This window comes from Chiloscyllium plagiosum, unplaced genomic scaffold, assembly GCF_037043375.1.
Source record: "Chiloscyllium plagiosum isolate Xiang-an unplaced genomic scaffold, Cpla_swu_hap1 HiC_scaffold_8, whole genome shotgun sequence".
In the NCBI taxonomy this organism is placed as follows: Eukaryota; Metazoa; Chordata; class Chondrichthyes; order Orectolobiformes; family Hemiscylliidae; genus Chiloscyllium; species Chiloscyllium plagiosum.
The window spans coordinates 8,167,939-8,191,591 of NW_028270146.1; the positions used below are offsets into that span (position 1 = coordinate 8,167,939).

The window sequence follows — 23,653 nt, forward strand, 5'->3', positions numbered from 1 at the left end:
TATAGGAGAAAGTGAGGTCTGCAGATGCTGGAGATCAAAGTTGAAACTTTATTGCTGGAACAGCACAGCAGGTCAGGCAGCATCCAGGGAACAGGAGATTCGACGTTTCGGGCACAGGCCCTTCTTCAGGAATGAGCAGAGAGTGTTCAGCAGGAGAAGATAAAAGGTAGGGAGGAGGGGAGTTGGAAATGTGATAGGTGGAAAGAGGTCAAGGTGAGGGTGATAGGTCGGAGTAGGGTGGAGGCGGAGAGGTCAAGAAGAAGACTGCAGGTCAGGAAGGCGGTGCCGGGCTGGAAGGATCCGGCTGAGACAAGGTGGGGGGAGGGGGGATGAAGAAACTGGTGAAGTCCAAGTTCATCCCCTGCGGTTGGAGGGTTCCCAGTCGGAAGATAAGACGCTCCTCCTCCGACCGTCGGGTTGTTGTGGTTTGGCGGTGGATGAGTCCAATGACCTGCATATCCTCGGTGGAGTGGGAGGGGGAGTTGAAATGCTGTGCCACAGGTTGGTTGGGTTGGTTCGTCCGGGTGGCCCAGAGGTGCTCCCTGAATCGCTCCGCAAGTAGGCGGCCTGTCTCCCCAATATAGAGGAGGCCACACCGGCTGCAGCGGATGCAGTAGATGATGTGGGTGGAGGTGCAGGTGAATCTGTGGCGGATATGGAAGTTTCCTTTGGGGCCTTGGAGAGAAGTGAGGGGGGAGGTGTGGGCGCAAGTGTTGCACCTCCTGCGGTTGCAAGGGAAGGTGCCGGGAGTGGTGGTTGGGTCGGTGGGGGGTGTGGATCTGACAAGGGAGTCGCGGAGGGAGTGGTCTCTACGGAAAGCTGATAGGGGAGGGGAGGGAAATATATCCTTGGTGCTGGGGTCTGTTTGGAGGTGGCGGAAGTGACGGCGGATGATGCGCTGTACATGGAGATTGGTGGGGTGGTAGGTGAGGACCAGTGGGGTTCTGTCCTGGTGGCGGTTGGAGGGGCGGGGCTCAAGGGCGGAGGAGCGGGAAGTGGAGGAGATGCGGTGGAGGGCACCGTCGACCACGTCGGGGGGGAAATTGCGGTCCTTGAAGAAGGAGGCCATCTGTGTTGTACGTATTTTGAACTGGTCCTCCTGGGAGCAGATGCGGCGGAGACGAAGGAATTGGGAGAATGGGATGGCGTTTTTACAGGGGGCAGGATGGGAGGAGGTGTAGTCCAGGTAGCTGTGGGAGTCGGTAGGTTTGTAGTAGATGTCCGTGTTGATTCGGTCGCCTGAGATAGAAACAGAAAGGTCTAGGAAGGGGAGGGAGGAGTCCGAGACTGTCCAGGTGAATTTGAGGTCGGGGTGGAAGGTGTTGGTGAAGTGGATGAACTGTTCAACCTCCTCCAATGCCTGGAGTGCTTTTCTTGAGCTGACTCAAGATGATTTGCTTTTTTAAGTTGTAACTCATGCATCCCAAATGCGTGGCTGGCCCAGTGGAGTTGGTTTAGGGTGGCATCGCTGCTGGTGCTGTGGGCTGCTTCAAGGACACTGATGTTAGGATGCCTGTCTTTCCAGCTGATCTGGAGAATCCGTCTCAAACAGTGTCAGTTGTAGCTCTCTGTGGACTTGAGGTGACGATGAATCTGATGAAGAGTCATCCAGACTCGAAATGTTAGCTTGGTGTCTGTCCATGGATGCTGCCTGACCCCACTGTGATCTTCAACCTTTGTTGTTTTCAGTACAGATTCCAGCATCTGCAGTAACTTGCTGCTCCAAGACAGCTTCCTCCCCCTTTCCACTGCCGTCCAGTTGAGTATTCTGAATGATGGTGAGTGCCAGATCCATCGGCATGATTCAGACTTCCACACGGGAAATTGACTCAGCTCAGTCATGCACCTGCTGATTGATGTTGGAAGTGTAAGACATCCTGCTCGGGGAAGACTTTGGATTCCTCTTCCCTCTTACTGAAGCATCCAGTTGTTCTGCAGCTAACCCTGCTTTTTTAACAAAAACGTGAAATCCCAGTTTACCATCTCATTACAGCAAGACAGAGAGGAAAGCTTTAGAGAGAGAGATTTATCCTTTTCTAATGCTATGATACTTTTCTCCGTGCTGTTTCATTCTCGTTTTCACAACCTCTGTGATCCAAAAATGCTTTATGATCATTGGAGTGCTTTTATGTTCAGTGTGCCGATGGTTTCACCATACCCTTGTTTCCTGTGATTTCTAGTTGGTGATGGTTCTGGTCAGTTGTTGAAGATGTCTTGGTGAATTGTTACACTGAATACTGTGGTTAGTACACGCGCTAACTACACGTGATGACCTGAGGAGTCTTATGACAGTTTCTTTGGAGAGTTCAGGCATGTGCAATAGCCATTGGATAAGACCCTGGCAGTGACCTGCTAATTCTGCAACACAATCACAGACAAAAGGAGTGGGACAGCAATGTGGTCCCATCATCTTCATCAGGTGCAGTGGGCTCTTGATGAACCCATCCCATTGCCAGAAGGTTCCTGGGGATGGCAACATGTTTACATTCCTGAGCCCCTTTAATGTTTTTATGTAGTGTTTTCTGTTCCTCTGGTTTGAATTGCTGGATGAGTCATTGGATAGGCTTTAGGACGAGGAATTGTGGAACAATTAATTTTATCTGGACTTAGTGATGTTCCCAGGACAAGGGTGGCACAGTGGTTAGCACTGCTGCCTCACAGCGCCAGAGACCCGGGTTCAATTCCCACCTCAGGTGACTGACTGTGTGGAGTTTGCACATTCTCCCCGTGTCTGCGTGGGTTTCCTCCGGGTGCTCCAGTTTCCTCCCACAGTCCAAAAATGTGCAGGTTAGCTGAATTGGCCATGGTAAATTGCCCGTAGTGTTAGGTGTAGGGGAATGGGTCTGGGTTGGTTGCGGGTCGGTGTGGACTCGTTGGGCCGAAGGGCCAGTTTCCACACTGTAAGTAATCTAATCTAATCTTAAGTTGTTTGTGAGCTGATAAATCGCCTGTTGCAAATTGAGCTCTGAATCCAGCTCACAACCATTGAGCCCGGCATTACAAATTCACACAGGCTCAGAGGGTTAAATCGGAAAGCTGTCAAATTTCCATAACCCAGTTCGATGAACTCCAAAGCAATGGGATATAATATTAAAATTAGAGCTGACCCATCAGTATTGAAAGCAGAGGGGACAGTTACTACACCACAAGACAGCACAAAGGTTGGAGGTGTCGTTGACTGTATAGAGGGCTGTTGTAGGCTGCAGCGTGACATTGACAGGATGCAGAGATGGGCTGAGAGGTGGCAGATGGACTTCAACCTGGATAAATGCGAAGTGATGCATTCTGGAAGGTCGAACTTGAAAATTGAATACAGGATTAAGGATAGGATTCTTGGCAGTGTGGAGGAACAGAGGGATCTTGGTGTGCAGGTACATAGATCCCTTAAAATGGCCACCCAAGTGGACAGGGTTGTTAAGAAAGCATATGGTGTTTTGGCTTTCATTAACAGGGGGATTGAGTTTAAGAGTTGTGAGATCTTGTTGCAGCTCTATAAAACTTTGGTTAGACCGCACTTGGAATACTGTGTCCAGTTCTGGTCGCCCTATTATAGGAAAGATGTGGATGCTTTGGAGAGGGTTCAGAGGAGGTTTACCAGGATGCTGCCTGGAATGGAGGGCTTATCTTAGGAAGAGAGGTTGGCCAAGCTCGGACTTTTTTCATTGGAAAAAATAAGGAAGAGAGGGGACCTAATTGAGGTGTACAAGATAATGAGAGGCATAGATAGAGTTGATAGCCAGAGACTTTTTCCCAGGGCAGAAATTGTTAACACGAGGGGTCATAGTTTTAAGCTGTTTGGCGGAAAGTATGGAGGGGATGTCAGAGGCGGGTTCTTTACGCAGAGAGTTGTGAGAGCATGGAATGCGTTGCCAGCAGCAGTTGTGGAAGCAAGGTCATTGGGGATATTTAAGAGACTGCTGGACGTGCATATGGTCGCAGAAATTTGAGGGTTGGTACATTAGGTTTACCTCACATTAGGATCAATGGTCGGCACAACATCGTGGGCTGAAGGGCCTGTTCTGTGCTGTACTGTTCTATGTTCTATGTTCTAAGTGGTGGGAGACTGTCATGTTGCAGTCCCAGCCCACTGTGAGCTTGTGTCTGAGGTGGAGAGCTGCTCTCACTCCTCTATTCCGATGCTTTTAAATCAACCAGTTTGCACTTGCTATATAACACCTTCAGCAAGGGGGAGACTTAAACCCGGACCTTTACAGCTAATCCTTCCCCCTCGGTCAGTTTTAAAATCAACTTCTGTTGAGACGTGCTATGGGACTTCAGCCTGGACCTTCTGACCTAGAGGTAGGGGCATTACCACAGCAGCCACCCTCCCCTTTTCTGTGCTGAGTTTAAGGGGTCAGTCTAAATCGCAGCAGAGAGGCATTTGTCTTAACAACAAGTTTCGGTTTATTGTACGATAGGAACAGGGAAGAAATTGAGTTGGTTAGTGAGACAGAATCCCAGAGATTCTCAGGAGCTGGAGATGACATGTCTGATAACTGCTTGTCACTCAGCCTTTGGGTGGAAGTCATCAGATTCTTCAGAACGTAAAACAACTTCAACATAAATTCTGTCAGAGCCAGTACCTTCTACAACAGGAATCTGGAGTACTCTTGCTGGGCAACATTGTGGATATTGGAATTATTTTGAGCTTTCAAGGCAGAGATCAGCAGATTTTAGTTGGCTATGAAGTAGCAGGAAACAATGGCAGGGATAGTGAAGTGGGCTCAACGATTAGCCATGATCTCATTGACTGGCCGGACAGGCATGAGAGGCTGAGAGAAGTCCTTCTGCTCCAGTACTGTACTCAGGCTGAGCTAGCAGCTGGTTCAGTTATGGTGCATTTCTTAAAAGCAGAGACATGGATTTGAGAGCAGCTTAAAGAATGTGATATTGAATGTACCATCCCTGTGGGACTATTTCCACTTCCTGAGTTTAACCCCCTCTTGACAGCCAGTGCTGCAGTGTGTTAGCTGTCACCCCCAAATACTCCATTCTCCGAATTCGGAAGTCTAAGTGTCCTATAAGGCTAAAGAGCTTGTTGTTATGATGGCATTGTCAGATCCTTCTGCATTCTGTGCTGTTGTTGGACAGAGCACAGGTAACTTGGACTTCCCCTGGAGTCTCAGCCTGGTTTTTATGTTTTCAGTATTTAGAGCCTGCCCTGAAACCACAAAGGCATTTTCTGTCATAACCTCTGCCCTTCCTAAATTACTTTACGGCCAACTAAGTTCACAGTTTTGAAGTGTAGACCATTGTTGTAACTTAGAGAAAAGTGGCAGCCATTTTGTACATAAGCTCCCTCAGCCAGCAAGGTAGTGATTTTAGATGTTTGTGGATGAATTGTAGAAACAGGTAACAGCAGAGTCAACTTCATACCGTCTCATAAAGGTGTTTCGAAATTTGTGTCATGCACAAGCACGATACAGTGGATGCTGGAAATGCTCAGCAGAATCTGTTGAGTGCTAAACAGTTAATATTTTAGCCAACTGCCTATCTTTAGAATCGGCTGACTATTTCCAGCATTTTCTGCTTTCTGTTTGTATAATATAGCTCATCTTTATTTAGCACAACCTCTTTGTCTGGGCTTGATGCAAACAGTATATGCGCCCACATTCCTGTGACACCATCTTCTCGTAATTTCAGATAGCTACTTGCCAACGAGCGGTTCTGAAGGCCAGGAAGCAAACTTACTGCCTTCCTAAGTGAAAGTCCAGCCTCTATTCTCTTGTCCAAAGGACCAAAGTCAGCCATTAATCTCAACTGAAGATTTTGTCTTCTCCTCTTCTGTCTTTGTCACTGTCAGAAGTCACACGACACCAGGTTGTCGTCCAACAAGTTTATTTGAAATGGCAAGCTTTCGAAGCAGAGCTCCAAAACATTGTGATTTCAAAAAAAAACCTGTTGAACTATAACCTGGTGTCACGACTTCTGACTTTGTCCAGCCCAGTCCAACACCGGCACCTCCACACCTTTGTCACTGTGATACCTCAGCCCACCTTCAATAATACCTATTGGTAAATCTGTATCAGTAGGATCTTTCCTGATTGTGAACTGAAACCTAGAAACTGCTAGAGAAACTCGACAGGTCTGACCGCAGTTGCGGGGAGAGAGAAACTGTTAACATTTCGAGTCCAGAGACTCTGCTTTGAAACTCCACAGTTCTGAAAAAGTGAATTTGGACCCAAAACGTTAATTCTGTTTCTGTTGCCACAGATGTTGCCAGACCTGCTGAGTTTCGCCAGCACTTTGTTTTAATTTCAGACCTCTAGCATCTGCAGGATTTTGTTTTGAGTTCGTTGTTTATGTGCTGTAAATATCCTTACTTTAGCCTTCCTGCCAGCAGTACGACAAAACAGCTGTAACTCGAAGCTTTTACCTTTTAAACTACAGAACCAAACATAGGTAATATATTAATTATTTTCCTTGCCCTCTGAATAGTTGGAACATTGGTTGGAAAGATATTAATGTAGAATTTGCAGCAGAGAACCAGCTCAGTTATCAGTGTTTCTGGTCCAGACAAACCGTTTCCACCTTCCTTGATTTCCTTTTCTCCCTCATTCTCAGCCAGCTTTCCTTTAAATACCGATTTGCCCATGTGGTAGCTTTTGTTCAGGCAGCGTATTTGGGAGTTTTGGCAGAATTGCGAGTGTTTTTGGGTGAAATGTGAATAGAACACCTTCAGCCTGAGCCCGGATTTCCAGTAGGAATCCTTCAGCTGGAATCTGCACATCTCCGTGACGTGGAGCTACACAATGACTCTGATCCCTGCGAGGCATCCAAAAATAACTTTTCCCCGGAATAACGGTGGGACAGTTGTGGTTTCAATCATTGCCAGCAATAAAAATAGCTGCCTGCTGGCCTGTGACAATGGATGAGTAACTTTGCACCAGATAGCCCCTGCTTCTCTCCCCACCTCTGGCAAGCATCCAGTCTGTAAACCGGAGGGATGGTGTGTTGTTGCAGTAAGGCACACGGTCAGGTCGTGCACGAGGAAGCCATGTGGTCCATTGTGCCTGTACTGGCTCTTTGAAAGAGTAATCCAATTATTCCCCTTTCCTTAATCCTTTTTCCAGAATTTATCCAATTTTCTTCAGTGCTGTTGAACCTTTCACCGTGTGCATCCCAGATCATCAATAAAGCAGCAATTCACAAATTCTGTGTCTTCTGGTCACCAACTCTTCCAACTCATAACTGTCTGACATTAGCCTCGTGGTCTTATACAGGTCGTTCTGCTATAACGTGACAGTTGTGTCCCTCTGCAACCTCATGCTATAGAAATTCTCGCTATGGAAAACCACTGTAACCGTTCAGTGAGTTTGCGTTATTCAAACAGCGTTCACAATTTGTCAATCACTTTATAGCCAATTTGCGTTGATGAAATGTGCATTATACCAGAACGACCTGTAGCTAGACTGTTAATCCGGAGATAAAAAGGGTAAAAACAATGACTGCAGATGCTGGAAACCAGATTCTGGATCAGTGGTGCTGGAAGAGCACAGCAATTCAGGCAGCATCCGAGGACAGGCAAAATCGACGTTTCGGGCAAAAGCCCTTCATCAGGATTGTTAATCCGGAGAGGCAGTCAATGTTCTGAGGTCCTGGGTTTGAATCCCACCACAGAATAGTTTTTTTAAAATATTTGTTCACAGATGTAGACATCACTGGCTAGGCCAACATTTTTTTACCATTCGCTAGTTACCCAAGCGGCAGTGGGTCTGTAGTCAATGTCAGCCAGACCAGCAAAGGATAGACAAGCAGGAGGCTGGAAGAACACAGCAAGCCAGGCAGCATCAAAAGGGGGAGAAGATAACGTTTCAGGTGTAACCCTTCTTCAGGACTGGGGGTGGATGTAAAGGGAGCTGCAGATAAAGGGAATGGGAGTGGGGGTGAGGGAGGGTTTTGGGTAGGGAGAGGGGTAGAGTGATGAGGTGGGGATAGGAACACAAGTAGAGGGTACAGCATGGTTGCTCGATGAGAGGAATGAATTGGCCTCCTCCATTGCCACGACATTCACCACCCGTTTTAATTCCTCTTCCCACTCCTTTTCCGACAAGACCATCCTCTGCCTCCTCCATTGCCACAGCGAATCAGACTGCAGATTGGAGGAACAGCTCATCTTCCGCCCGGGCAGCCTACAGCCTGGAGGACTCAACTCTCCAATTTCAAATAACCTCCTTTCCCATCCCCCGACTCCCTTCCCAGTCCCTCCCTTGCAGTCCTCTGACCGACCCTTCATTCCAGCTGCCATCCGGAGTCATTCCTCCCATCGGCCAACCAGTTCGTACCCTCCAGCTGTATTCACATATCCCCCACCTCACTACCCCGACCCTCTCCCCACCCATTACCCTTTCCTCCCCTTCCCCTCCTTTATCTGCAGCTCCCCCTTACACCCACCCCCAGTCCTGAAGAAGAGTTACACTTGAAACATTGACTCCTGCACCTCCTGATGCTGCCTGGCTTGCTGTGTTCTCCCAGCCTTCTGCTTGTCTTCCTTGGATTCCAGCATCTGTGTTTGTTTTTGTCTCAAGCCAGGTAAGGATGGCAGTTTCCTTCCCTAAAGGACATTAGTGAACCAGATGGGTTTCTACAACAACCAAGAATGCATTCATGGTCATCATTAGACTCTTAATTCCAGATTTTTACAGAATTCACAATCCACCAGGCCTTGGAGGGAGGTGAGGGGGGAGGTGTGGGCACAAGTTTTGCATTTCTTGCGGTTGCAGGGGAAAGTGCCGGGAGTGGAGGTTGGGTTGGTGGGGGGTGTGGACCTGACGAGGGAGTCGCGGAGGGAGTGGTCTCTCCTGAATGCTGATAGGGGTGGAGAGGGAAATATATCCCTGGTGGTGGGGTCTGTCTGGAGGTGGCAGAAATGACAGAGGATCATACGATGTACCCGGAGGTTGGTGTGGTGGAAGGTGAGGACCAGTCGGGTTCTGTCCTGGTGGCAATTGGAGGGGCGGGGTTCAAGGGCGGAGGTGCAGGAAGTGGAGGAGATGTGGTGGAGAGCATCGTCGACCACGTCGGAGGGGAAATTGCGGTCTTTGAAGAAGGAGGCCATTTGAGTTGTTTGGTATTGGAATTGGGCCTCCACCTCCTGCACCTCCGCCCTTGAACCCCGCCAGAACTCCCGACAGACCCCACCACCAGGGATATATTTCCCTCTCCACCCCTATCAGCATTCAGGAGAGACCACTCCCTCCGCGACTCCCTCGTCAAGTCCACACCCCCCACCAACCCAACTTCCACTCCCGGCACCTTCCCCTGCTACCGTAAGAAGTGCAAAACTTGCGCCCACACCTCCCCCCTCACTTCCCTCCAAGGCCCCAAGGGATCCTTCCATATCCGTCGCAAAGTCACCTGCACCTCCACACACATCATTTGCTGCATCCACTGCACCCGATGTGGTTTCCTCTACATTGGGGAGACAGGCTGCCTACTTGCGGAACGTTTCAGGGAACACCTCTGGGACACCCGCACCAACCAACCCAACCACCCCGTGGCTGAACACTTCAGTTCCCCCTCCCACTCCACCAATGACATGCAGGTCCTTGGCCTCCTCCATCGCCAGACCCTGACCACACGACGCCTGGAGGAAGAGCGCCTCATCTTCCGCCTAGGAACCCTCCAACCACACGGGATGAATGTAGATTTATCCAGATTTCTCATTTCCTCCCCCCCCCCCCCCCCACCTTATCTCAGTCCCAGTCCCTGGATTCAGCACCGCCCTGTTGACCTGCAATCTTCTTCCCGACCTCTCCGCCCCCAGCCCCTCTCCGGCCTATCACCCTCACCTTAACCTCCTTCCACCTATCGTATTCCCAGCGCCCCTCCCCTCCCCCCCCCCCTATCTTTTATCTCAGCCCGCTTGGCACACCAGCCTAATTCCTGAAGAATGAGGCTTATGACTGAAACGTCGATTCTCCTGCTCCTCGGATGCTGCCTGACCTGCTGTGTTTTTCCAGCACCACATTTTTCAACCCTGGTCTCCAGCATCTGCAGTCCTCGCCTACTCTCTAGGTTAACAGTCCAGTCATTAAGACCATGCAGCAATTACCTCTCCTTAGATAATGTAGCTAGAACTCAATAAAATCATGGAGTTGTGAAAGCTGTTGGGCCAAGGTTGTTGGATATGAGAGGGAGCTGGATGTTGCTAAAGGGGTCAACAGGTATGGAGGGAGACTGGGAGTAGAGTACTGAAATTGCGTGATCAACCATGATCATATTCAGTGATTTTGAAGCGCCAAATGGCGTCCTCCTGCACCTGTTTTCTATGTTTCTAAAAATCTTGAAACTAAGGATCTAATGAAACCATTGTTGTTTGTCAGAAAGATCCAACAAGTTCATGAATGCCCTTTTAGAGAATGGACTTATCATCCTTACCTGGTCTGGTCTACACTAGACCCACAATAATGTGCTTGGCTCAATAATGGGCACTAAATGGTGGTCAGTGATACCCACCTCCTCTGAATGAACTAAAAAGAGTGGGCAACAGCCTGTCCCTTTCTACTCAATCAGAACCCTTCTTAAATTCAGGTAAACCTCCCCTTAACCATCTCAGCTGTAAGGAGAACCACCTTTTGTCTTTTAGCAAGCTGAAATGATTTGCTGTGATCTGCTCTATGTGTAGGAGACTGCTGCTGCAGTGTGGCAAATGTTTAATATGTGTTTGATCAAATTTGGCTCCGTTTTCGAGTGAACTCAAGATGGAGAGATGAGCTTTGTTGTGCCTGAATACTTGCCATGGAATGTTTATAACCATTCTTCCCCCTCCCTCCTGCCCCGCCCCAGCCAATCTAATCCCTCACCATTTCTATTAAAATGAAAGTTAGGTTTCTGCTTTCTGCTGTTGGTTTGCAGTGGGCCGACTGTGTAAGAATCGAGGGAACAGCGCTATAATCATGTAACAAATGCAGCAGCCTGCAAGCTGGCCAATTGTTTGCTTCAGCACAGTATTTCAGAGAAGGAGGAATTAATTAATTCGCTGTAAAAGCTTCTTGGATGACCTGAGGTTGTTAAAGATGGCTGTGTGTCTCCTTCTATTTCATGTTGCCTGAGTCAGCGATCTTCATGCAGGAGTATCTACTCCCTCACTTGACAGGAGATGTGTGTGTCAATGATGAGGCCAGTACCTCTAACTATCATGACAAGTTGGCGTTGGTGGGCACCAGCTGGAATTGCTGCAGTCTGCCTGCCTGGTGAATGTGCTGAGTCATCGTTTTGGATTAGATTCCATACAGTGTGGAAACAGGCCCTTCGGCCCAACAAGTCCACACCGACCCTCCGAAGCACAACCCACCCAGACCCATTCCCCTACATTTACCCCTTGACCTAACACTACGGGCAATTTAGCATGGCCAATTCACCTAATTTTTGGACTGTGGGAGGAAACCGGAGCACCCGGAGGAAACCCACGCAGGCACAGGGAGAACGTGCAAACTCCACACAGTCAGTCGCTTGAAGCGGGAATCGAACCCGGGTCTCTGGCGCTGTGAGGTAGCAGTGCTAACCACTGTGCCACCGTGCCTGGAATACTGCAGTGTCTAGGTTGCTGTATTTCAGACAGGGCAGTAACCTGGAGCCCCATCCATCTACCCTTCCATTGACCTTCAGCTCCCACCCTTCAATGCAGCACAGATGGAATGGCCAATCACTAAACAAACAGTGACTCGGCTTTCTCGCCGTGCCAGACCCATGCTCTCGGACACTTGAGTATAAAGCTAAGATTTGGCCATATTGATGTGGGAGCTCAGAGCCTCCGATTAAAACTGGATCAGGACAGCTGGCCGAGTTGTCAGGCTTGTTATGACACACTTCCGGAGCAGGTGGGTCTTGACCTCAGGCCTTACGGCCCAGAGGTAGGGACATTATCGCTGTGCTGCATGAGCCTCTGAGTTATTAGATTAGATTAGATTACATTACATTACATTACATTACAGTGTGGAAACAGGCCCTTCGGCCCAACAAGTCCACACCAACCCCCCGAAGCGCAACCCACCCATACCCCTACATTTACCCCTTACCTAACACTACGGGCAATTTCCCATGGCCAATTCACCTGACCTGCACATCTTTAGATTGTGGGAGGAAACCGGAGCACCCGGAGGAAACCCACGCAGACACGGGGAGAACGTGCAAACTCCACACAGTCAGTCGCCTGAGGCGGGAATTGAACCCGGGTCTCTGGCGCTGCGAGGCAGCAGTGCTAACCACTGTGCCACCGTGCCGCCCACACTTAGTCTAGTGTTTGACGATGATGTCATTTTAAAAGGTTATTTTGTCCTTGGCTGTTTGCAAGAGAGGTCATGAGGCCGAGGTGCTGAAGAGTCTGGGAAGCGGCTAAGTTAACAATTGAATGGGAGTGGCGGTTCTCCCAGTTCACAGTTTTTTCAGTTTGTTTTTTTAGCTGTTGGCAGTCACAAGGTGCAGGAGTCCAGGGGAGTTGCAAACTTCAGTAAAGAACTCCTCTGACCTTCTCCTGAAATCTTTCTGGATGTTGTTCTCTCCTGCCTGCAAGAATCTGTGTTTGAATTCCTCTTTTTGCCAAGGGGTGCGTTTAAGACTTAGATTAGATTAGATTAGATTAGATTACAGTGTGGAAACAGGTCCTTCGGCCCAACAAGTCCACACCGACCCGCCGAAGCGAAACCCACCCATACCCCTACATTTACCCCTTACTTAACACTACGGGCAATTTAGCATGGCCAATTCACCTGACCCGCACATCTTTGGACTGTGGGAGGAAACCGGAGCACCCGGAGGAAACCCACGCAGACACGGGGAGAACGTGCAAACTCCACACAGTCAGTCGCCTGAGGCGGGAATTGAACCCGGGTCTCTGGCGCTGTGAGGCAGCAGTGCTAACCATTGTGCCACCGTGCCGCCCACAAGACGTGTTACTCTATTGAAGCAATTAATTGGTAATAGTTGCTGTATTACATCAGTTAGGTTTTCCAACAGTTCAACTATCCTGAATTCTGTTTTCTTTTGTTTGTGCTTTAACTATAGCGTTTAAATAAATTTTGTTTTGCTTAAAGCTGAGTGGTTTGACCAGCTGCATGACACTTGGAACATCCACTTCACATCTCCCTTTAGAATAAGAAAAAGTTAAGGTCTAGGCTACCTTTGTAAAATATTTTGAGGGTGTTCGGGCCTGACGCCACCATTTGCCCACACTGTATTAATTTTCACTGAATTCCAATTCCCAAACTGCTTCTGATGGAATCCGAACAGATCATTTGAACTTTCCAAAGACTTCTCCCAGAGAACCATGTGAGCTTTTAACAAAGGGGCATCATACTGTCAAAACAAACCATTAACAAAACAGGGCGCTCAGCAGGAGGGGCAGCATCTACACAGTTAGAAAGCCGAGTCACTGTTTGTTTAATGATTGGCCATTCCATCTGTGCTGCATTGAAGGGTGGGAGCTGAAGGACAATGAAAGTGTAGATGGATGGGGCTCCAGGTTACTGCCCTGTTTGAAATACAGCAACCTAGACACTGCAGTATTCCTTCAGTACTGCTCAGTCGGTCTGCTATAGCACCTGACTCAATGGCCATAACTCTCTCGAGGGAGAGTGTTACTGAGTCATAGTTGGTACTCGCTGTCAGTTTGTAATGTAATGTAGTAGTTTGGAGCTGCATTTGTGTCTTGCCTTCTCTCTGTATGGGAAGCAGTTTATCTTATTTCATATTTTGTCTTTTCAGCTGTCTGTACGGGTGGCAAGGGCAGTTCTGTGACGAGTGTATCCCGTACCCAGGATGTGTCCATGGGACGTGTGTCGAGCCATGGCAGTGTAACTGTGAAACCAACTGGGGAGGGCTGCTGTGTAACAAAGGTATGTGTGCACCAAGCAGCTTTACCTGGCCTGAGCTGTACACACTCAGGATGGAGAGGAGGAGGAGGAAGATGTTTAAGACAGCGTTTACTTGATGAACATGTCAGCTTTTCGCCCCTTCATGTGTTTGCATACACTCTTGTACAATATTTGTGTATGTTTTTAAGTTGACATCTATTGAACACAGGTATATTAAAAATCATTCCAGGACACTACAGTGGCTGTAAATATTACCTAGGATTAATAAATATGAGCAGACCATATAATATAGGAGCAGAAGAGGGCCATTCATCCCATCATATCCGTTCCACCATGCAATGTAATCATAGCTGATTTGATAATCCTCAACTCCACTGCCCTGCCTTTTCCCCAAACCCTTGATTCTCTTACTGATTAAAAAGCTGTCTCTCTCAGCCCTGAATGTACTGAATGACTCAGTCACAAAAACCCTCTGTCATAAAGGACTACACAGATTCACTCCCCTCAGGTGACTGTCTGTGTGGAGTTTGCACATTCTCCCCGTGTCTGCATGGGTTTCCTCTGGATGCTCCGGTTTCCTCCCACAGTCCAAAGATGTGCAGATTAGGTGAATTGGCCATGTTAAATTGCCCGTAGTGCTAGGTGAAGGGGTAAATGTAAGGGAATGGGTCTGGGTGGGTTGCTCTCCACCCTTCAGGTTCTCTGCCTCTATTCCTGATGAAGGGCTTTTGCCCGAAATGTCGATTTTGCCTGTCCTCGGATGCTGCCTGAACTGCTGTGCTCTTCCAGCACCACTAATCCGGAATCTGGTTTCCAGCATCTGCAGTCATTGTTTTTACCTTTTTGCTCTTTGGAGGGTCGGCTCTTTGTTGGGCCGAAGGGCCTGTTTCCACACTAAGTAATCTAATCTAATCTAATCAGAAAAGAAATTCCTTCTCATTCTCAGCCCTAACTGGGCAACCCCTTACTCTGAGATGATGCCTTCTAGTCGTAGACCCTCCCACAAGAGGAAATTAATTTTTCGCATCTCTCCTGTCAAGTCCCCAAAGAATGTGTATGTTTCAATGAGGTTGTCTCTCATTCCTCTAAACTCCAATGAGTACAGGCTCGATCTACTCAACCTGTCTTCATAAGACAGTCCCTCCATATCTGGTTATCAGCTTCCCTGCACTGCCTTCAATACCAGTGTATCTTTCCTTACATACGTGGCCCAGAACTCTTCACAGTATTCCAGCTGATGTCTGACCAGTGCCTTGAACAGTTTTAGCAAGACCTCTCCTCTCTATTTTGTTATACTCCATTCCCTTAGAAATAAAGGTCAGTGTTCCATTTGCTTTCCTATTTCCTGTTAAATCACACATGAGGACTCCCAAATCCTTCCATGTGTAGCTTTCTGCAGTCTTTCTCCACTTAAATAAAATTGTTCATAAATTCAACAGGGAACCAGAGAGAAACTTCTTTACTGTGTTGAATAGATGGGCTCATTACCACGTGAATCCTCCAGTTGAACTTAAAGGGAAGCTAGATGAACCAATTATGGAAGATAGCAAAATATTGTGAAAGCTGGAAATAGTGGGGGAAATAACTGCTCACGGGTTCAACTCTGTGTGGAGTTTACACATTCTCCCCATGTCTGTGTGGGTTTCCTTTGGGTGTTCTGGTTCCTCCCACAGTCCAAAGATGTGCAGATTAGGCTGGATTGATCATGCTAAGTTGTCCCGTAGTTTCCAGGGATGTGCAGGCTAGATGGGCTAGCCATGGGGAATGCAGGGTTACAGGGATTTTGGGTGGGATCGTGAGATGCTCTTCAGAGGGTATGGACTCGATGGGCCAAATGGCGTGCTTCCACAATGTAGGGATTCTATGACTCTGTTCTATGATTCTATAATTCTTTATATATAGAACTATAAAATGATTATAGTTCTATAATTATTTCTGTGTTGTAAATGTAATGTAATATTTATTTAATAATTATGTGCCTGGGATAAATTTACACATTAGGACCTGTATCCTTTCGGGAACTTGAATTAACCGAGGTGTGGAATTTTCAGTCCGCTACCTAGCACCACTGATAATTCTAAAGACCAGCATGTGCTCATCAGAATCTTGCTGAAGTTCCTGTAACCTGACATTATTCTCGATGCAAATGTAACTTAACGAATAGAATCTATACCTTTGAAGTTAGGCACAGCGAGAGTTTCACCCACCCATTTATTAGTACGTCTCGTTGAAATTCCAGTCCTGGTCTTTATCCTGTCTTTGAGAAGATTAGCCACTTGAGTTACACATATATGATTTTGCAGGTCAATGTAAAATGTTTTTTGCTAACGGTCTTGTGGCTTTGAGTGCGCAGCGGTCGGGATAATTTGTAACCTCACTTCCTCTGTTCCTGGCTCCATATCCTGTGTGAATGATTGGATACCATGATATCATAATTCTACCAGGAAATGTGGTTCCAAATGGGCTTCATGTTTTAGAATTTTTTTTCTCCCACAAATTAATTATAATCTGGAGAACTCAGTGTGCCCTGTAGCATTCTTTGGGGCACACACAATCTTTTGGGACCTTTCTTTGTTTCATGTGTCCCATATTGTAAGAGTTACCTGCAGATATTACCTGTTTCTGAAAGAATCTTGTGTAGGTATATATGCTGTCACCAATCCCTCTTTTTAGTGCTAGTTCAGGGACTGACATGTACGCTTGAAGTCTTAGAAGGACAGGTTTGTTCTTAAGTAACAAAAAGGTATATTAGATTGTAGCAAGTCAGTAGATTGTAGAACAGTAAGGAGAGAACTACCTATTACCAGAATGCATGACTCTCCCCTAGAGATACCAAGTTAACCCAAACTGCATGGTTGATAACAGTAGAAGTAAGACTAACAGACCAGAACAGCTACATCAGTAAACTCACTAGAACTGGCAATCTCTTTCCCCAAGACAGTCATACAAAGCTTCAAACTTTTAGGCCAGCTGTCTTATGCAAATCACCTGCCAAACTCGGACTTCCCTGTTTAATCCATCACACAAAGTAGGCATCACTTACCACTGTCCTTTCTCTTTCCAAGTCTCTGGTTTGATAACGTCACACCAGCTTGGATACATAGATGACCTTCTGCTTGAGGATAAATGTCGAACATCTTTTGCTGTGAATTGTTGCGAATGTTACATGGATCACCATGTCCAGAGGATTTAAAAAAATTTCTTCTGAATGTGTGATAAAAGAAGATTGCTGAGGTGTGAGAAGTTGTCTTCTCTTTTCAACCTTATTGCCAAGCAGATCTGGCTTTACATTTCCCAGCCTGTGACATTGTCTTTTTGGTTGATGAGTCACCCTTGTTTTTGATGCATTTTCGAACTAGAAATTATCTGCTGGGTGGAGGATAGTAAAGAGTTCTTCCAACCATGTGAAGTAAATGATGTTTTCTTTGCTGGGAGTATTAAGACAATCTCAAACTCTAATGTAGGTGATTTGTTTTCCCCTCATTCATGGGATGGGAGTGTCACTGGCTGGGCCAGTATTTAGTGTCCATCCCTAATTATCCAGAGGGAAGTTCGGTATCAGCCACACTGCTGTGAGTCTGGAGTCACAGACCAGGTAAGGATGGCAGTTTCCTTCCCTAAAGGACATTAGTGAACCAGGTGGGTTTTTCCAACAATCAACAATGGATTCGTGGTCATCATTAGACTCTTAATTCCAGACTTACTGAATTCAAACTCTACCATCTGTCATGTCAGGATTCCAATCCGTGTCCCCAGAATATTACTGGCGGCTCTGGATTAATTCCTGATGAAGGGCTTATGCCTGAAATGTCAACTCTCCTGCTCCTTGGATGCTGCCTGACCTGCTGTGCTTTTCCAGCGCCACACTTTTCAGCTCTGGATTAATAGTCTAGTGATAATACCACTAGGCCATCACCTTCCCTTTTCAATTGGTGTGTGTTTCTGCTTCAGTGCACATTCTCTTGAGACCTGGAAAATTGTTATCTAGCTGAGATAAGATTGGTAATAGATGTTTTGTATAATGAGGGAGGCAATGATTGCTAGACTGTTAATCCAGAGACCCAGGTAATGCTCTGGGGACTTGGGTTTGAGTCCTGCCGGGATGGTTGGTGAAATTTTAATTCAATAAAAATCTGGAATTAAGAGTCCAATGATGACTGTGAATCAATTTCTGATTGTTGGGAAAAAAAGCCATCTGGTTCACTAATGTTCTTTAGCGAAGGAAATAGCCATCCACCCTTTCCTGCCCCTGGGCAATTAGGGACGGGCAATAAATGCAGCCCTGACCAGTGAGAAACTTGTCCTCTGAAGGAGGAAAAAAAATGTGTGGATTACTTTGCAGTTGCTTTTGGATAAGTTCTGGTCCTTCTACATCCTTTTGAAATTGGCCCACTTTTCCTACAAAAAAGACATTCTTGTGACTTTTTTCATTCATAGGATACTGGTTGAGCCATAATTTCTTACCCATTCCTAAATGTGAGCTGCTTTTTTGAACTATTTTCAGGCCTTGAGGTGTAGTTGTGAAAGAAAGAGTTCCAGGCTTTTGACCGAATGATTTTGAAGAAACGGTGGGATAAGTCCAAGTAAGGGTGGTGTTTGGCTTGGAACGGACAAGTGTCAGTGTGCGTGTGGGTTTGCTGTCCTTGCCTTTCTAGGTGCTAAAGTTTGCAGGTTTGTAAGATACTGCTGAAGGAGCTTTACTGAGTCACTTGCTGAGTGCATCTTGTAGATAGTGCACACAGCTGCCTCTGTACGTTGGAGGTGAAGGAAGTGAGCGTTAACAGTGTCACTCTGGATCTCATTCAAGTGGCTGCTTTGTCCTGGAGGGTGTCATGTTTCTTGAGTGTTGTTGGAGCTGCACCCATCCAGGGCAAGTGAGAACATTCCAGCACACTCCTGATTTGTGCCTTGTAGATGGTGGACAGGTTTTGGGAAGTCAGGAGGTGAGTTACTCACCATAGTATTCCTGACCTCTGACCTGCTTTTGTATCCAATATTTATATTGTTTGTCCACTTCGGTTATTCATCAGTTATAATCCTGAGACTGCTGACGATGGGGAATTCAGTGACTGTAATGCCAAGGGAAGATGGTTAGATTCTCTCAGATGACCATTGACTGGCAGTTACGTGGAGTGAATGTTAGTTGCCATTTGTCAGCCCAAACCTGGATGTTGCTTCAGTATTTGGGGAGTTGCGAATTGTGCTGTGATGTGCGAACAACCCCCTTTCTGACTTTATGATGGAGGGAAGGTCACGGAGCTGTAATAGAGCGATGTTTGTGTGGTTTTGCTCCATCTTGGAAGTGGCCCCTAGCATCAATAGATTTGAAGACTCTGTGCGTTGGTTTGTCGTGTGACTGATTGGAGTGTTTGTACCTTATGAGGTTGATAGGTTTGATGGTCTTCTGGAGTAAATTTGTCCTTCTGTTCCCCAGATTCTTCTGTGGTTTTTCCGAATCGCAGCTTCTAATACAATCTGGATAGCCTTTTCCAGTGTGAGATCCTCCTTCGCTTGTTAAAGATCTGAAAGAGATGAATCAGAAAGTCCATCGACCATTCTGTCTCTGATTAGTTCTGGTTGAAATGCGCCATGTTCACAAGATTCAGACCATGTATAAAGATCATTTGATGACATTGTTGAAAGGTTTTCCTGGAAACTGTACTCTTGTATTGAATCTTACTCTTTCCATAATGCAATTGCTTCTTAAAGTAAAATACTTGTGAAATGCATTTATGATGGCATCAAAGGTATTAGTATCGCCTTGTAACTGTTTCTCTCTGACTAACAGTGGTCCCACAGAATGAGGCAGAATATTAACTTGTTCTGCATGCAGTTTGCTGCAGAAACCTTACACACAAGCCTGTCGCTCATAAATTGTCTCTTCCATGCTGACGAACTCTATCTGAAGTATCTGTAACGTGAATGTGCATGACCATATAACAGCTGGCTCCAATTTCTGTTTACATTGCTTCCTTTAAATTCTGAAAGCTTTTTTTTTAAAAAAGTATACTGTTGTCCTGCTCTATCTTCAGCTTTTCTTGAAGCTTGAATTGTGGCTTTGATTCAGTTTGTCACAGAATTTCTAGCATAAGAATTATTTTTAAATTGTAGATTAATGTTAATTACTGATAAAGGAGAATGCATTTTTTAAAAAATAAACTGTTAAATTGTAATGCGTTGTTGCTTTAATAAAGGTTTAAAGCTCCTCTCTTCAATTCTCTGAAATTTTTCTGTATTTTAAGATCTTTAAATTTTGAAGGTATTCTTTTGGTGAACTTTGAAAGTTTATTTTTTAATGGTTTGAAGACTTAAAAACTGTTTGAAGCTGTCATTTCCTTATAAATTTAAAATTTTGGTTTGAAGAAGTGAAATGGAGGATTGGTTCTATGTTACTCTGCCAGGTGGGTTTTTCCCTGACCTTATTAACACAGTGGCTGATCCACACGGTTTCTACCTCTTCCCCATCCGACTTCTGCCTTCTTTAACCTGAAGAAAGACATTGTAGAGTTGTTGTACCTTCCAAATTCTTTTGGATCTCCAATAAAAATTTAATATTACTCAATAAGAGCTTTCTGTCTTCGGGTTTTAGGTACTAATAAAACTTGATTGATGGTTTACCTTAGCTCATAAAGATTTAACTTGGTTTGGAATCACGTTTTGCAGCTTTTCATAATTTTAAATGGGGGAAACTATTTGTTTAATAAATGTACGATGGATTTAAGGCTTCTTTCAGTTTCCCAGCCCAGAGCTTTGTTGTAAATGTAAGTATTTTCACTGTTGCTCTACGAGACTGAAATTATTTCTGGATTCCAATATCAACCGCTTTTTTCTCTCTCAGATCTCACTCTAACTTTAGTGAGACTCCAGGTCTTCACAAGCTTTTAAAGAATACTGTTTTTCTCTGTTTCTAGCTGTTCGAAGATGCTGAAAGACTGAAGGAGAAGATAGACTTGCTGATGCTAACAGCTTTATCTGCTCTGAGTTGTTGGCTGCTGTTGTTATAGAGTCTGACTTGACCTGTGCTCCTCTTTAACTTTACTGGATTCTTAACAAGGCAGCCATCTTATTAAAATGTATTTGCTTTTCCCTTCCCTTTGGATAGCTGTGTATCGTTGTACTCTAAACTGTGACACTGTGTTGTCTCAGTTGAAGAAATCCATCATCAGTCTCCATCATTACCATGTTGTAAAGTGGTCAAATGGAACGTGTACCACTGTCAGTGTGTAGTTAGAGATGCCCATAGTTGGCACCTGACCCTGAAAATATCATTGTAGGGTAGGAATGCTGCAATCAATTTTTTTCTTGGCAGTACAAGTCTTGAGACTTAACGATGGTGACCAGGCAGAAGAGCGGCACGGTGGCACAGTGGTTAGCACTGCTGCCTCACAGCGCCAGAGACCCGGGTTCAATTCCCGCCTCAGGCGACTGACTGTGTGGAGTTTGCACGTTCTCCCCGTGTCTGCGTGGGTTTCCTCCGGGTGCTCCGGTTTCCTCCCACAGTCCAAAAGATGTGCAGGTCAGGTGAATTGGCCAGGCTAAACTGCCCGTAGTGTTAGGTAAGGGGTAAATGTAGGGGTATGGGTGGGTTTCGCTTCAGCGGGTCGGTGTGGACTTGTTGGGCCGAAGGGCCTGTTTCCACACTGTAATGTAATCTAATCTAATCTAAAAGAGCTAGTTCCTGGGTAACAAGCAAGGTTATTTAAATAGAAGTTAGTTAAATAGAAGTTAAGACCTTGTAGTGAATGAAACCATTGAGGAGCAGGTAAGCATGCTGGAACGGATAGAGGTTGAGGAAGCTGATGTGCTGAAAATTTTGACAAACATTAAGATTGACAAGTCGCCAGGGCCAGACCAGATTTGTCCTCAGCCGCTTTGGGAAGCGAGAAATGTGATTGCTTCGCCGCTTGCAAAGATCTTTGCATCCTCACTCTCCACTGGAGTCGTACCTGAGGACTGGAGGGAGGCAAATGTAATTCCTCTCTTCAAGGAAGGAAGTAGGGAAATCCCCGGCAGTTACAGACCAGTCAGTCTCACTTCTGTCATCTGCAAGGTGTGAGAAAGGATTCTGAGGGATAGGATTTATGACCATCTGGAAGAGCATGGCTTGATTAAATGAAGTCAGCACGGCTTTGTGAGAGGCAGGTCATGCCTCACAAATCTTATCGAGTTCTTTGAGGATGTGACTAGACAAGTTGATGAGGGTTGAGCGGTGGATGTGGTGTATATGGACTTCAAAAAGGCATTTGATAAGGTTCCCCATGGTAGGCTCATTCAGAAGGTCAGGAAGAAATTTAGCTGTCTGGATACAGAATTGGCTGACAGAATGACAGAAGACAGCGAGTGGTAGTGGAAGGAAAGTCTTCTGCCTGGAAGTCAGTGATGAGTGGTGTTCCACGGGGCTCTGTCCTTGGGCCTCTACTTGCTGTAATTTTTATTAATGACTTGGATGAGGAGATTGAAGGATGGGTCAGCAAGTTTACAGACGACACAAAGGTTGGAGGTGTCGTTAACAGTATAGAGGACTGTTGTGGGATGCAGAGATGGGCTGAGAAGTGGCAGATGGACTTCAACCTGGATAAATGCGAGGTGATGCATTTTGGAAGGTCGAATTTGAAAGCTGAGTACAGGATTAAGGATAGGATTCTTGGCAGTGTGGAGGAACAGAGGGATTTTGGTGTGCAGGTACATAGATCCCTTAAAATGGCCACCCAAGTGGACAGGGTTGTTAAGAAAGCATATGGTGTTTTGGCTTTCATTAACAGGGGGATTGAGTTTAAGAGCCGTGAGATCTTGTTGCAGCTCTATAAAACTTTGGTTAGACCACACTTGGAATACTGTGTCCAGTTCTGGTCACCCTATTATAGGAAAGATGTGGATGCTTTGGAGAGGGTTCAGAGGAGGTTTACCAGGATGCTGCCTGGACTGGAGGGCTTATCTTATGAAAAGAGGTTGACTGAACTCGGACATTTTTCATTGGAAAAAAAAAGGAAGAGAGGGGACCTAATTGAGGTATACAAGATAATGAGAGGCATAGATAGAGTTGATAGCCAGAGACTTTTTCCCAGGGCAGAAATTGTTAACACGAGGGGTCATAGTTTTAAGCTGTTTGGCGGAAAGTATAGAGGAGATGTCAGAGGCGGGCTCTTTACGCAGAGAGTTGTGAGAGCAGCCAGCAGCAGTTGTGGAAGCAAGGTCATTGGGGATATTTAAGAGACTGCTGGACATGCATATGGTCACAGACATTTGAGGGTTGGTACATTAGGTTTACCTCACATGAGGTTCATTGGTCGGCACAACATCATGGGCTGAAGGGCCTGTTCTGTGCTGTACTGTTCTATGTTCTATGTTCTAAGATACAGCAGAGTAAGGAGAGAGCGATACAACATTCAGATAGGTTAGCCTGATATCTCTTTGGACATACTCACATCTTCTAAACTAAAACCAAGAACGGTGTGAACTGGAAATTTAAAACAAAAGCAGAAATTGCTGGTGAAATTTAGTGGGTCAGATAGCATCTGTGGTGTGAAAGCAGAGTTAACATTTCAGGACCATTGACCCTTCTTCAGAATTGATTAGTAGGAAAAAGTGGTACATGTTGCTGAAGATGGAGTGGTGCTGGTGGTCAAGGGTGGTAAAAGGATGAAAAGAATGGGTGGAGACAGAGTTCCAGACGGAGAGAAAGACAGAGAGACAAAGATATAGCTAATGAACAACCAGGGAGCCCACTATCAGCTCCCTATCTTTCTCTCCCTCTGGAACTCTGTCTTCACCTAATTTTTTTGTCCTTTTACCACCTCCAGTCGCCCTTTCTTCAGTAATATATACCACCTTTCCTAGCC

The 23,653-nt window shown here is 46.0% G+C and overlaps 1 protein-coding gene across 2 annotated transcripts in view; it reads left to right on the forward strand.

Moving 5' to 3' along the window:
* Window positions 1-23,653, forward strand: part of jag2b (jagged canonical Notch ligand 2b) — a 256,596-nt gene that overhangs the window by 172,609 nt on the left and 60,334 nt on the right. For both annotated transcript variants that reach the window (XM_087989575.1, XM_087989576.1), the window contains exon 6: window positions 13,705-13,835. In XM_087989575.1, the coding sequence (XP_087845701.1) occupies window positions 13,705-13,835 (131 nt within the window). The remainder of the gene's footprint in view (window positions 1-13,704; window positions 13,836-23,653) is intronic.